The sequence below is a fragment of the Dipodomys spectabilis genome, unplaced genomic scaffold, assembly GCF_019054845.1.
Source record: "Dipodomys spectabilis isolate Male_0828 unplaced genomic scaffold, ASM1905484v1 ptg000157l, whole genome shotgun sequence".
Lineage (NCBI taxonomy): Eukaryota > Metazoa > Chordata > Mammalia > Rodentia > Heteromyidae > Dipodomys > Dipodomys spectabilis.
Genome location: NW_024870834.1, coordinates 1,429,472 through 1,443,374, shown reverse-complemented (window position 1 = coordinate 1,443,374; position 13,903 = coordinate 1,429,472). Strand labels below are relative to the sequence as shown.

The following is a 13,903-nucleotide window of genomic DNA, read 5'->3' as shown; positions in this document are numbered from 1 at the left end:
AGCCAGAACCAACAGAGGGTTAAGTAAAACCCTGGTGGTACGCCTCTGGCGAAGAGATCATGTTTCCACATGCAGAACTTGACCGAGTCCAGTCGTAAACACTCGGGCTGATCTTTGATAGCATGGCCCCCCGAGTGGCTGCAGGGCTGGAGTACTAATTACAGGAAGCCAGGAGAACAGGGCAGCCTGGAGACGAGCAGGCCCACCACACTCATCAAGCGGGGTCTTCTGCAAACCCCCAGAACAGATCCACCATGCCGGGATGCGCGTTAGCACCGATCATGCTGCGGGCCAGGCGGACTAGACTTTTGGGAAGCTGTTCTAACTCCTTCCGGGGTGATCTGGGTTTTGCTTTATGCATTTCAGAGACCCAGGAAGAAACCAGAGCTCCGCCCTGAAGCCAGATTCTGTGATGTCACCATCTGTCACAGCAGCCAGGGATACCGACTGCTACAGGCCACCCCAGCAGCTGAAGTCGGTCCACTGGGCCCTAGAGCAGAGGCTACTCGTGGCCTTTTACAGACCCCAGGCCCCAACCGGAACTATCCCTTGAGACAGCATCAGTGAAAGGCAAAACTTGCCCAATAAATAGTTTTCCCTTCACAAATCAAGACAAAGCCTGCAACATGCCTGGTGAACTGAATCTGCCCTGGCTCTGCAGCCTCTCTCTCTCCTTCCCTGGCCCCTGCCACAGAAACCAGGCCACAGCTGCCTGCCACGTGAGTCTGTGTCAGCATCCTGGCTCCAGCGACCACAGCGCTTGTACATACCAGGCCCTGCCAGGAGGCTGCAAGGGGGCCTTCTGTCCATAAACTCCCAGACACGCCAGGCCATACCACTTTGGTTTTGTCAGGGGAACACAGGTAGGTGATGGGGGATGTGTGTGTGTGTCGTTGCCCAACCCTCCCGGCTCCTCAGTAAAATGGGCAAACTCCCAGCCACCTCAGGAGTGCAAGGCACAGGTGTGCAGGTCTGGGGTCTGCCCGCAGCCGGGCACACACAGGGGTGCTGCCCCCCCCACCACACACACACAGTGCTTCATTTCCACCTCATAGACAGAGCTCCTTTTTCTTTCTTTCTTTTCTAGTCGTGTGTGTGTGTGTGCGTGTGTGCGTGTGTGTGTGTGTGTGCGTGCGTGCGTGCGTGCGTGCGTGTGTGTGTGTGTGTGTGTGTGTACTTGGGCTTGAACTCAGAGCCTGGCACTTCAGGGCCTGGGCGCTGTCCCTGAGCTTTTTTACTCAAGGCTGGTGCTCTACCATTTGAGCCACGGCTCCATTTCTGGCATTTTGATGGTTCATGAAAGATCAAGAGTCTCATGGACTTTCCTGCCTGGGCTGGCTTTGAACCTCAATCCTCAGCTCTCAGCCTCCTGAGTAGCTAGGATTACAGGCGTGAGCCACTGGCGCCTGGCAACCACTAACTCTTGAAAAGACTCCTTTGGAGCAACGTTTTTTTCCCCCTCCAAGTTAATGGGCACCACATTGTCCTAAAGAGAAACTCAGCATTTTGGATGGCTCCAGCGATGTACACAGACAACCGAGGAACGCTTGCTAACCTTGTCTGGGGTGGCGGGCAGAGGAAAGGGCAGGGAAAAAGCCTCACATGTTAAGCGTTATCCAATTAAGCTTTAGCTAAACAGCCCAAAGAGATGAACTTTGAAGGATGGGCAGTGCATTCTGGGAGTGTGCCTCTCAGGACGGGTGGAGGCACTGGTTTTTACAGTTCAGTTGACATCCTTCACCACTTCCCCCGACACCCTCAAAAAACACATTTGGGGTGAGGGTGGCGCTTCTTCCCTGGGTCCCCATCCTGGGCCCCCAGCTCTGGCCCAGGACACACCCCACCATCCCGGGACCCCACCCCCCACCGCCGCGGCTGCGTTACCTGACAACTGACACTGGCATCCAAAGGGACCCTCCGTCTGACCCTCACCCTGAGTCCCGTCGCCCGACAGGGGGCGCGCGCTGCAGCAGGGCAGCGGGAAGCAGGGCGGGAGAGCGCCCAGGGCACGCAGAGGTGAAGTAATCACAGATGTGTGAGGGTGGGAGGAGGAGGCAGCTATGGGGGCCATCGCTGGCAGCTGGGCAGGCCTGCACGGCCCTGGAGAAAAAACAATAGAAAAGACTGGTCAGTCGGGCCCTGGACCGCACAAGGGGCTTGGGGGGATGGGAGGGGCCCGGGGCGCAGGGCTTTGGGCCAGCTTTGAAGGGTAAGAGGCCCAAGGGGGTGCTGGCCCTGCAGGCATGGCCACCCAAACATGGGCAGGAGAAGAGGGGTCAGGTCATGGATGTGAGCAGCTGCCAGGAGGGGTGGTTGTAGGGCAGGGACTCCGGCGGGGGGGACGGGCAGGAGGGTCCTCGTACAGGGGGTAGGGTCACAAAGGGACTGTCAGGGTCCCACTCCCAGGAAAAATTCCTCCCATGAGAACTCTTCTGGAGTAAACTGGAACAGGCTCCAACTGATCATCTGTTCCCACAAATTCTGGATCCCCCAGCTCTGGAAGAGCTGAGAAGCTGGGAACCAAAGTCCCTTGCACTATCAGAATGGCTCTTTGGATAGACATGAGCCACCAAAGCCACCTCCATGGGTCTGGTTATCCTCCTGCTCAGCTGAGCAGCCAAGACCTCTCTCCAGCCCTCCCCACCCCACCCCACCCCTGCTAGCAAGCAGCAACCCAGCCCCCAGCAGTGTTCAAAAAGGCTTTGAATCTCTCCTCCACCGGCCGCCCCCAAGAAAACCTGGCACTGCCCTGACCCCTCTCAATGGCTGGGTCCTAGCTTGGAAGTACCCTCCTCCTAACAAGGACAGGAAAGATCAGGGCTTTAGCCAGGCTGCCTCTCCTCTACCCAGCCCTGCAGTTTGTCTCAGCTGCCAGCAAGGCAGAGCAAGGCAAGGCCTGCATTTGATTTGGCCGTTTATCTTACATGGCTAAGAGACCACCAGGGCAAAACATTTGTGTGAAGCGCTTGCCAAAACCACAAGTGGAGAAGCCCAAATTCCCTGGGTAAATAACTGAGCAAAGAAGCAGCAGAGAGACAGAAAGAAAACATCAACAAGATGACGGGCAGTTAAGCCGCACTGGCTCTGCCAGGGAGGCCGTGGGCCTCACCTCCTGGTCCAGTCTGCACAGGTGAAAATCTGCCCAGGCCACGGCCACCACACAGGATGCCCCCTCCCAGGTGAGCCACAGGGCTCCGCAAATGCACTGAGAACCAGGAGCCTGGCAAATCTTCTGCATCCAGTCTTCCTAGCCCTGAGCAAACAGAACCTAGAAAATCCATTATATGGGTCAGAAAACAGAGGCTGAAACTGGAGAAAGCCACAGCCCCATGAAAACCTCACTGCCTAACTCCCAACTTGGAGCCACCATCCCCCACCCCACCCCACCCCGCCCAATTACTCCTGCCTCTCTAAAACACAAACCCAGAATCAAGGGCATCGAGGCATTTGAGAAGACCCCTAAACTCCAAGCTTGGGGACTGCCAATGTCCTTCCAAGAGACAGAGCTAGAACCAGCCTTCCCAGGGCCCTGCTGGGCCACCGAAGCCTCTTGTACTAGGCTAGCTTAGGGACTCGGATATGTCTGAGCTGGCACGGCCTAATGTGGCTGAGGAACCCCTGAGCAGTTCCAACCCCAGAGATTGAGTGGGAAGTCAGGCCCCAGGTTTAGTGTGAGCTCCAAGGAAGGGCAGGCCCATGTCCCCAGCCTCCTCTGGAAAGCTTGCCTGAAAGGCTGCTAGCACCTGACCCCATGCTCTTGACCTGGTCCACTACTGCCTTTGAGTCCGGGGGGGGACCCCACTGAGGCCCAAGGCCATCATCAGCCATTGGTGCTGATTATACCACAGCCACCTTGCTCGGAAGAAGAATCACCTTTACTCTACAGGGGAACAGCGGCTCAGAGAGCTGTGGGATACAAATCCAGTTGTTCCTCCCTCCACGGCTTCAGATGGAGGGAGGGAGTGACCAAGAAACCCAAGGAGCCTATGATCCAGAGCCATGTGGAGACCTGGACATACTTCACCTCAGCCTGCTCCCAGGTCGCTGCAAAAGGCCAACCTCTGACTCCAACTCTGGCTCCATTTCTAGGGGAAGTCACAGCCCTGCCAGCACTACCCATCACAGCTGAGAAGTCAATTGGAGCCCTAAGTGGTCTTGTGACAGTCAGCCCAAGGCTGAAGGGAAACGGCTCTGATGTCAAGAGGGCAAAGGGGCAGGAAGGAAGGGATCCTCCAACCACCGGGCCAACAGAGCCAGGTCAGCGTCTGAGGCCAGGGTCTGTCAAGGAGATCACGCTCCAGGTAGTGATGCTAGTAGGAACAAGCAGGCCTCAAGGCCTCTTTATGAAGTCTGGCCTCACTGAAGTCAACCTGTTTCAGGGGCAGTAGAGGGGGTACGGGGTCTGGACCCTCTCTGGGACTCTCAGAGCACCTTGCGCCCTGCAGGAGGTTCCCTAAGAAACAGCTCAAACCAGAACTCTGCCCACAGCGAGACCACAAGAAATCCATGCACTGAAAAGCCAGAGCAAGGAAGAAGGAAGGCAGCATCCCTTGTTTGCTTCCCCAGGTGGGATCCTGAGCCGTGGCTTGCAGGGTTAGGAGGCAGCTGGAAAGTGAGGACTATGAAGCACGAGGTATTTTTAGGAGGAATTAGATCATCTGGAATTAGACAGTAGTGACAAAGCCTAGTGAATACATTCAAAACCACTGTTGGTGCAAAACGGATTTTACATATGTGAATCTTAATTACAAGAAAAAAGTCAGTCTGGCACGGTGTAATCCCAGCTATTTGCTTAAGCAAAAAGTTAGTGAGCCCCCCGCCCCCCACGCACACACACAAACAATCTCAATAGATACATCATGCATGGTGGTTCATTCACAATATGGGATCAGTTGCAAAGGAGAAAAGACATAGGTAGAAGGATCCTGGTCCAAGGCCAGCCCCAGGCGAACCTCAAGACACTATCCAAAAAGTAACTCAAGTGAAAAAAAAGCCAGGGAGCTGTGAGCATGACTCACAGCTATCTATTATTAAGTGTGAGGCCCTGAGTTCAAACCTCATTACTCAATTAAATATATATATATATATATATATATATATATATATATATATATATATATATATATATATAGGAGAGTCCACATACCAGCTTTGTTTTTCCACAAAGATGGGGGTGTCTGCCTGCCTTTAAAAGTTCAGGCAGAAGCTGGGCACAGGTGGCTCATACCTGTAATCCTAGCTACTCAGGAGGCTGAGATCTGAGGATCTCAGTTCAAAGCCAGCTAGGGCAGGAAAGTCTGTGAGACTCTTTTTTTTTTTTGCCAGTCGTGGGGCCTGAACTCATCCTGGGCGCTGTCCCTCAGCTCTTCAGCTCAAGGCTAGCGCTCTGCCACTTGAGCCACAGTGCCACTTCCAGCTTTTTCTGCTTATGTGGTGCTGAGGAATCAAACCCAGGGCCTCATGCATGCAAGGCAAGCACTCTTCCACTGAGCCACCTTCCCAGCCCCGAGACTCTTATCTCCAATAAACCACCAGAAAACCAGATATGGCGCTGTGACTCAAGTGGTAGAGCACTCACCTCGAGCTGAAGAACTGAGGGACAGCGCCCAGGCCCAGAGTTCAAGCCCCACAACTGACAAAAAAAAAAAAAGAGTTCATCCAGAAAGCACTTGTGATCATCTGTGACCCAGGACAGACAGGAAACCAACAGTGCTCAGAGAGAGGGTACAGCTGGAGGGTATGGGGGGTGCTAGGTTCAGATTCCTCCCCTACCATTTCCTGACAATGCATCCCAAGGCGGACCCTTTCTCCGAGCCTCAGTTCCCTCCTTTGTAAAAGGGAAGGTCAGTGGACTTGATCACCATCCTTCTGTGAGCACTCTGCACAGCACTGTCCTCAGCTTGACAAGAGTACAAAAGCTTCCTGGTCTCCTGGGTGGGGGTACTGGGCTACCACGTGCAAGGCCATGGGCTCCACAGCACAATTTCATTTTTAAATACTTTCTTCGGAGGCCTGTGTTAGTCCAAACAGACCCATGTGTATGGAGACGTGTGGCAGGGGAAAGCCAAATAACCAACTCAGCTTTATAGGAGATTAGGTGACTCATATCATTTAAAGTAGGCAAAAATACATAAGCAACTAATACCTGTATTATCTCACGTTAAGCCCAGAGCCTTCCTATGGGGTAGGTGTCATGTTCCCACTCTGACAAGTGAGGAAACCAAGGCTTACAATGACTAAAGAAGGTACCCTGGCCCAGTGGGTCAGACTCTGCCTTCTTGCTCTCAGCTCCCCCAAAAAAGTCTCCAGATCAGATCAGACCCCTGAAATGTGTTTAAAGGTCAGAACAGGAGACATGATCACTGTTCATGCCTCCTGGGTACGGAGACTCCAGAAGGAGGCCTGAAGACCACTTCCCTTCAGCGAGGCCTGAAAGACACTCAGCTCCAGCCTGACACATGCGCACTAGCCAGGGACACACCCACCGCCAGGAGCCTACACACACACACACACACACACACACACACACACACACACACGTACGCGTACACACACCACCCCTAGGTTGGAGCGGGACAAGAACCTCCCCTGCACCGCCTGCCTCCTGCAGGCTCGGGGCTGCCCCTCCCAAATGCGGGGAATTGCAGACCGTGTTGTTCCCAGCTACAGAGGTGGCCAGGAATACACTGTGCTGTGCCGAGAGGTCTATTTTTCTCCCCACTGGTGTCTTTCAACCGATGCATTTTTTTAAGGCGAGAACTCCTACTGATAGTGCAGAAATGAGTCACAGATCAAGGAAGGAGACAGACAGGGAGCCTGCGTCTGTGAGCGAGGGACACTGGCAAGGGGACCTGACAGTCCCCGCGCCCCCTCCCCCCCCATGCCAAGACATTAATTCTCACAAGTCGGAGAAAATTACTATGCATGAATGCAAAAAGCATGATCAGGAGTAATTAACATGGCTTCATATGCAAATTTTATTAATGCAGAAGTACAAAGTCATTATGCAAATGAAACTTACGTCAACTCTCTTGACAAATATTCATCTCAGAGGCTCAAGTTTCTCCCTTTTTATTTATTTATTTAATTTTTTTCTCTCCCTCTCCCTCTCTCTCTTCCTTCCCCTCTCTTTTTTAGAGGAAGAGGGCTTGAGGCACGCAGTCTGGGTGCTGGTGGCCACTAAGACACCAGCAAGCCACAAGGACTGTTTGACAAGTTTGCAAAGTTGTGTTTCAACCAGAGAAATTTATTCCTGCATTGTTGATTTTTTTTTTTAAGTTGTTGGCAGGTACACGACAGCTCATAGGAGAAGGGGAGGAGGGGATTTAAAAAAAAAAAAAAAAAAGCTGTGGGCAGCAGGCAGCCAATCAAAACGCCAGAGCCGGTAATGAGGGCGATTGATGGCTGTTTGGCTTTTACCGCAGGGTAATGAACTAGAATCTAGTCTGGGGGAGGGGGGAGGAATATGAATATTCATGAGACTGTTCTCCTGCCTTTGATGATTAAAGAAATTTTTAATATTCAAATAAGCGCTTGCCAACTGACTAACAAAGAACAAGCACGCAGAAATATGGAAATGGAGCCGGGAAAGATTTGAGAGGCGAACATAGTATTCGGGAAAGGCAGCCCCAAATTTCCTAAACAAGACAGGCAGATAACCCAATTCACACACAGGCAAATAGAAACATTTCTTTCTCATCACTTAAATATTTTGCCAGCTACTTTGTCTTAGGGATGATAAAGGGAAAAAAAACAAAAAGCTGTGTATTAAGGAGAGGAGGGAGAGAAAACAGGCAGGCAGATGCACTGCTCATATTTAAGAATCATTATCCTCACCCTAGACTGCCTCCTCCCACCCCAACAGGAAATCACCATTCTTTTTCCGGTGTGCTAGAGAAGATGGAGGTAAAATCAGCAAAGCCTTGAAAAGCCAGTGCTCCATGCCGGCCTCCTGCCTGCTAGAGGCACATCCTGCTGCTAGACCTGATCAACACATTCCACTCCCTCATTCGCTGCTCCTGGGCTGGTCCAGTGATTTAGAGATGGGAGGGTGGGGGGGGGACTGTGCCCTAGAAGGAGGCATGGGACTCCTGGTACCCACAATCTGGAAAACTCAGACCTTGATCTTCAGACACAGAAAGTGGGGATAGGGGAAACTGGGGGTTCATATTGAAACAGTGGGAAGATTTAGACCTTTGGCACAAGGGGTCCAGCTTAGGCATCTTGAAAGCCCAAAGATGACCATGTGAGCAGATGCTAGAGAGGGGAAGTGCCTTCACCAACCCCACAGTGTCTAACTGTCGGCTAAGACCATGTGCTGAGAGTGTTACAGCTCCACCGTGAGCTCGCCCTGAAGCACATAATAACAGTACTGGCTGGTAAAACGATCCTGCCGTTAAAATATATCTAATTAGCGGCTGATGACATCCATTTTGGCAATTTCCTATTTCAAAGGAGTGGAGGCCCACCTTAAACGAGACAGGCAGGGGTGCTCACCAAGAGCAGCCTGCACTTTCCCATCACGGGTCTCTGTCTCGCTCTCCAATGCTGGGTTTTTTTTTCTTTTTTTTTTTTTTGGGGGGGGAGGAGAGGAGACATGGAAGGAGTGGCTGAGAGAATAGGAATAGAGAAAGGTTCCAAGGAGCCTTCATTGTGGCTTATTTCCAAGCCACCCAAGCCCCAAGGGTTCTGCTCACAAAATAAAACCCATCGTTCCACAGGTACAATTTCACTTCTTAGCTTTTAATTATCAAGTTTTGAACCGACAAGGGAACCACCAGAGACTGGAGCTTGGTTTCATTTCATTGTAAGAAATTATTATTATTATTAACAATAATAATAATAATAATAAATCGAAGCAGAAACGGATATCTAAGACTTCAGTCGCCACCAAAACCATGGGTAGGTCCACAGCTCAAGCACCCATCCCATGCCATTGTGGGACCAGGAAATCCCAAACAGGAAGCCAGGATTCCCCCAATCCTACCAGCATTCCCTCTTCTGGATTCTCATTCTAAGTCGTGAGGTGCTTTTTGGTCTGACTGAGTGCAGGCCTGTCACAGGTCTCTAGTCCCCGGAAGCCTGGGTGGGACTCGGGGTCCTGGGGGGCTGAGTGTTAAGTGTCCGTTGTGGTAAGAGCAAAGAAAGGGAAAAGGAGAGCTGGCTCATGAGGGTAACCGATCGCTGGGTTTCAGAACTCTTCAGGGTTGTTACATGGAAATGTACAGCCAGCATTCACATCCATGCTTGGCCTTCCACCGGCTGGCTTTCTGCTGTAAGTCTGCTGCCCTGCAGGTGTCCGGAGACCATGAGAATTCAGAATTCCCACTCACTCAAAGGCCTACTTCAACCTCCTCATCAATCACCTGGGCCTGGCTGGACTTAGAGAGGGCCGCTCTGAGGGCTGGACAGCAGGGAGAGAGATGGGCTGGCTGCAGCCTTAAGGAACACAGGCAACTGCCTATCTCTGACTCCTCCCCAAGTGACCACTCGAGATGCCACTCTCTGCCCATGGCCCTGTCTAGACAACCCTGGCATCCTCCATACCCACCTTAAGAAGACTGAGTCACCCACCCAGATGGGGCAAGTAACTCAGCTCTTGGACCTTGAGCCAGGCCTTCCTCCTCTGGCATTCAGAAATCAGTCTCAGAGCATTTTCTGCTCCCCAACATGGAGCCAGCTTCACGCAGCCCCGAAAAAGGGATGGGAGTGAGGAAGAGCTGCTCACCACACAACCCCACCCCCACAACCTTACCAAAACCTGTTCTCCCCTTCCCCTGGCAGCAGGCAGTGGCTGGGTGTGACCATCAGAAGCGGGGGGGGGGGGGGGGGGGGGGGGGGGGGGGACAACGCCACACCCCCACCTGGGTCCAGAAGTACCTCCTTCAATGACAGGCAGCCCCAATTTCCTAAAGATGCAGACCACTGTGACCCTGGAGACGCAGATCCCCTCTCGCACCTCTAAGCCAGGGACAGGAAAGGCCACTTCAGCAGGCCCAGCCCCTTCTGAGGACTTTCCAGAGAAAATCACTGTTTCTGCTGAGGAAGATGTGAACCCTTGAGACCTCTCCTGGGAATCACTGGGGACACTATGGAAAAGGTGGACTGAGCATTTGGGGACCCCCATTCTAACTCTCAGGCCTGTGTCTGCAGGGCAACGCTCACATCTTGGACTGTCTACTTTTGCTTCCCTTTGGGGGGTGCCCCTAGAGCTCTCTGAATATCTTGAATATAAATCACCACCTCCACTTGATGCTCATGTATCCAAGCTTTGCATGTATGTATCCAGAAACACACACACACACACACACACACACACACACACACACACGTGTATCCAGAAAAGCAAATAGGACTCCTCTGGGGTGAACTTAAGAGGCCAGTCCACCAAAGTGGGAGGGATGTTGGTAGAGAAGGTAAGGCTATATATTTGACTAGTTAGAACAGTATTTGCATGTGCATCTATAATATAGAGACATTATATACACAAATGCAAATACACACATCTAATGTTACACTGTTTGCATGCATCACCAAAAACAAAAAACAAAAAACTGGGGTTGACAGATCCCCAATGTCCCCAGCAAAAGCATCCAGCTAATCCCTAGCAGAGGAATTTCTCCTTTCTCCTTGATTTAGGCCTTCGAATCAGAAGCCAGGCGGGCAGCTGGGTAGCTATAGCCTATAGCCTATAGCAGCTTCTGCCCCCAAATACAAGTCCCAGATCCTTCAGGGATTTGATCCTCAATTGCATCCAGAGCAACAAGCAGTGGCCTACACATATCCACAGGAAGCACAATTAGATGAGAAGTGCAATCTATGAACTGAAGTAGGAAGCTAGATTAATCTTCAGCATGCCAGTGAATGAAAAATTGGGAACCTGGGGATTCAAACCCTGAGCCCTTTTCCCAGACAGGACTGAGGGGCCAGATCCCCTAGGACAATTTTGGCCAGGCATCCCTTAGACATACGCCCGTGTTTCTATTAATTTATACCTGGAGGTGGGGGGAATCTCCAGTGAAGAGAGAAGTCACATGGCCTCTGAGGGAAATAATCCAGGGAAAATGAATCTTCAGATATGATGTCTACAGTGAGTTTTAAAGCAGAGGCCCCTTTTTCTCTCCCAAACCCCTCCTCCCAGCAATCACCGGGTTTGACTTGACGTGCATGTCTTGGAAACACTGAACCTAACTTCTTGTCAAAAATCTGGTCCTCCATAAAACACGTTTAAAAGCTGGTGAGCTCAGGAAGTCATTGTGGTTCAGAGGTCCCACTAAGTCCAACCCCAGCTTTCGCTCAAGCGCCACGCACAGAGGGCCCATGAGAATAAGGAGGAGGAGGAAGGAAGTCTGACCAGAACCCTGGGGAATTAGGAATGAAAAGAACGCAGCCCAGCCAATACAAAGATCATAAAGTAAACGGAGTGCCCAGAAAGGAGGCTTTCACAGAGACGCCAGCCCAGCGCAGGCAGGAGAAAAGACTGACACTTCAGGGGCAGGTGGCGTTGTACAGTTTGAGGGATGCAAGCACCACTGTGGACCTTCTTAAGATTACACCGTAAAATTCCACCTGGGGCAGAAAAGAAACACAACCACAGCACCAGGGAGATTTCTTTGTTTCCCACCGAAAAAAAAATAAACTTGGTTAGTAGAAAGTTCAAGAGAGAGCAAGTGGACAATCAAATGGTAAGAATTAGGTCCCTGCTATCCTTCAAGTGTATATTTTGTTTTTTTTAACATGTACTTATTAGAGTTAGAAGCAATGGATCTCCTCTATTAGAATTTCTTTTAAAAAAAAATCTAGCTCTCCCTTGAATTTTGTTGATAAGGATTGAGTTCTTTTTTTATTATTTCTTTTTTTCTTTTTTTTTCACCTTTTATTAATGGACACATAGAATACTGAGGGCTAAATGCTTTGTCTCGCATTAAGAACAAAATCTTTCTAGGGCCTCTTTATGTTTCCAAAGCCATGTCTGAAATGTCACTGACTAAAAAATTGAACAGGCCTGTAATTACTTTCAACCAAATAGTTCCTTTAACTGAGTTTTCTGTATGTAGATGGCATTTAATATACATATTGTGAGACTCCTTTTCAACCTGGTAGCATTTGACGGCAAAAAAAAAAAAAAAATCACAAATTTCCTTCTAAGGAAGCAGTCTGACAGCCACCTTCTTAGTTATTTTTTCTTTGACATGAAATCCATTTTCATCTCCTAACACACCAGAGGTGATGTGTGGTATGTGCACAACAAAATTTGTAAAAATTAACACTTCACCGGATTAATTTAATAAAGCTGGTTAGCACATTAACACTGGTAACATTGCTCCTTACGATTCAATCCAGGCCGCTCATGAAGCGGCTGCCACAGAGGTTTACGTCAGCGGAGGTTTATACCGCTATTTAATGTAATTAAAGAAGCCGGCACCGCAGTCCTCCGTGGAAATATCATTTCTATTGCCGAGTATTCCCATTAGAAATTGGGGAAAATCAGGGCATGCCAACTTTGATTTTGTTGTCAATTCCACCCCCTCCCTCCCCAATTCGGCTGTCTTTGAAACAGAGCTGAAATCCAGAACCTCATGCAGAAAGAACCACTGCTGAAATCTTACAATAAGCCAACTCTCTCCCTACACGAACCTGCTAGTGTTTATGTGACAAGACTTGATTTTGGAAATTAAAAAAAAAAATTCTTCTTTAAATCTGCAAGCTTTTATTTAGCTGTCATGACCCAGGAAGTTCTCCACTGCGCACAACACCCACCATGCACAGGACTTTTCAGATGCCCCCATATACACACGACAAAACAACAACAACAACATGACCAATAAAACCCAGAGGAAGGGTGCTTCCAGGGTTGATCTATATAAACAATGACTGTCACTGAATACCCCAGGCCCCAGACCCCAACCACGACAAGATCACTGCAGGAATACTGCCAGCATTGCTAAGGAGACCTCAGAAACTAAACAGACACAAAAACCAAACAGAAAAAGGAAGGGGTGAAAAAATCCCTGCACCACCCCATCACCAAACCAGCGCGGGGCGGGGGGGGGGGGGGAGATGAAGTCTTGAGACAGGGAACCTGACTCAGCTCTTGGGGTCCACAGAGCAGCCTCTCGGCCTCTGGCCTCCGGGGCTGCCCTGCTCCCCTTACAGCTCCCAGAAATGAGACCTTGCTTTTCTAAGCCTGCACCCCTGAGCACTAGGAGTGCCAAGGTAGCTTTTTGCTTCCCCCCACCCTCCCCTAAATACATTTAATACCCTTATTCTACATCCTAATTTCTTTGGGGGTAGAAAACACACACAACAACAACAACAATACTGTCACACACACACACAAAAAAACCCACGTCACTGTGTTTTGCAAAAGCCCGTAGCTTCCTTGGCAGAAGGCTGGCTGGCTGGCATTCTCCCCTCATTTGACAAAACCACTCTTTCTGGGCATATACTCAAAAACAGGTAGGAAGCAAATGCTGAGAAATAAGGAAGTCAGAACAGCCAACAGATTTTTCACTACCAAGAACGCCAAGCGTAAACATGATTTATTTAGCTGTGTTTAGCGTGTCTGTCCTGCACTCCCGCGACAAGCCCACTTGGGTTGAAGGGAAGGGTGGAGAGGAGGGTACAGGAAGGGGGAAAGCAGGAGGACAAGTGGGAGAGAAGAGGCGGCTGTCGGTACACTTCCTGAATGGTTCAGGTTAGAGTTTGGGAAAACAGGAGAAGGTGTCAGAAGACAAGGCAGCACTGACCTGCCCCCCAGTGAACTGTCACTAACAAAAGCTCGGAAGAGCCAGTTCCTGCAAACAATATTTGCACAGGGCTTGGCGTGATCTTGTCGGGTCCCTGCTTTTTTGTAAACCCAGTGGGCTGGCTGGCTGGAGGTAGGGGCAGGGGAGGCTTGTGG

General features: G+C 50.4%; 1 protein-coding gene across 4 annotated transcripts in view; it reads right to left on the bottom strand.

Moving 5' to 3' along the window:
• Bcl11b (BAF chromatin remodeling complex subunit BCL11B) overlaps window positions 1-13,903 on the bottom strand; it is a 96,799-nt gene that overhangs the window by 55,428 nt on the left and 27,468 nt on the right. For 2 of the 4 annotated variants that reach the window (XM_042692767.1, XM_042692768.1), the window contains exon 3: window positions 1,885-2,100. The exons of the other annotated variants lie outside the window; for them this stretch is intronic. In XM_042692767.1, coding sequence (XP_042548701.1) covers window positions 1,885-2,100 — 216 coding nt within the window. The remainder of the gene's footprint in view (window positions 1-1,884; window positions 2,101-13,903) is intronic. 4 annotated transcript variants of the gene reach the window in all.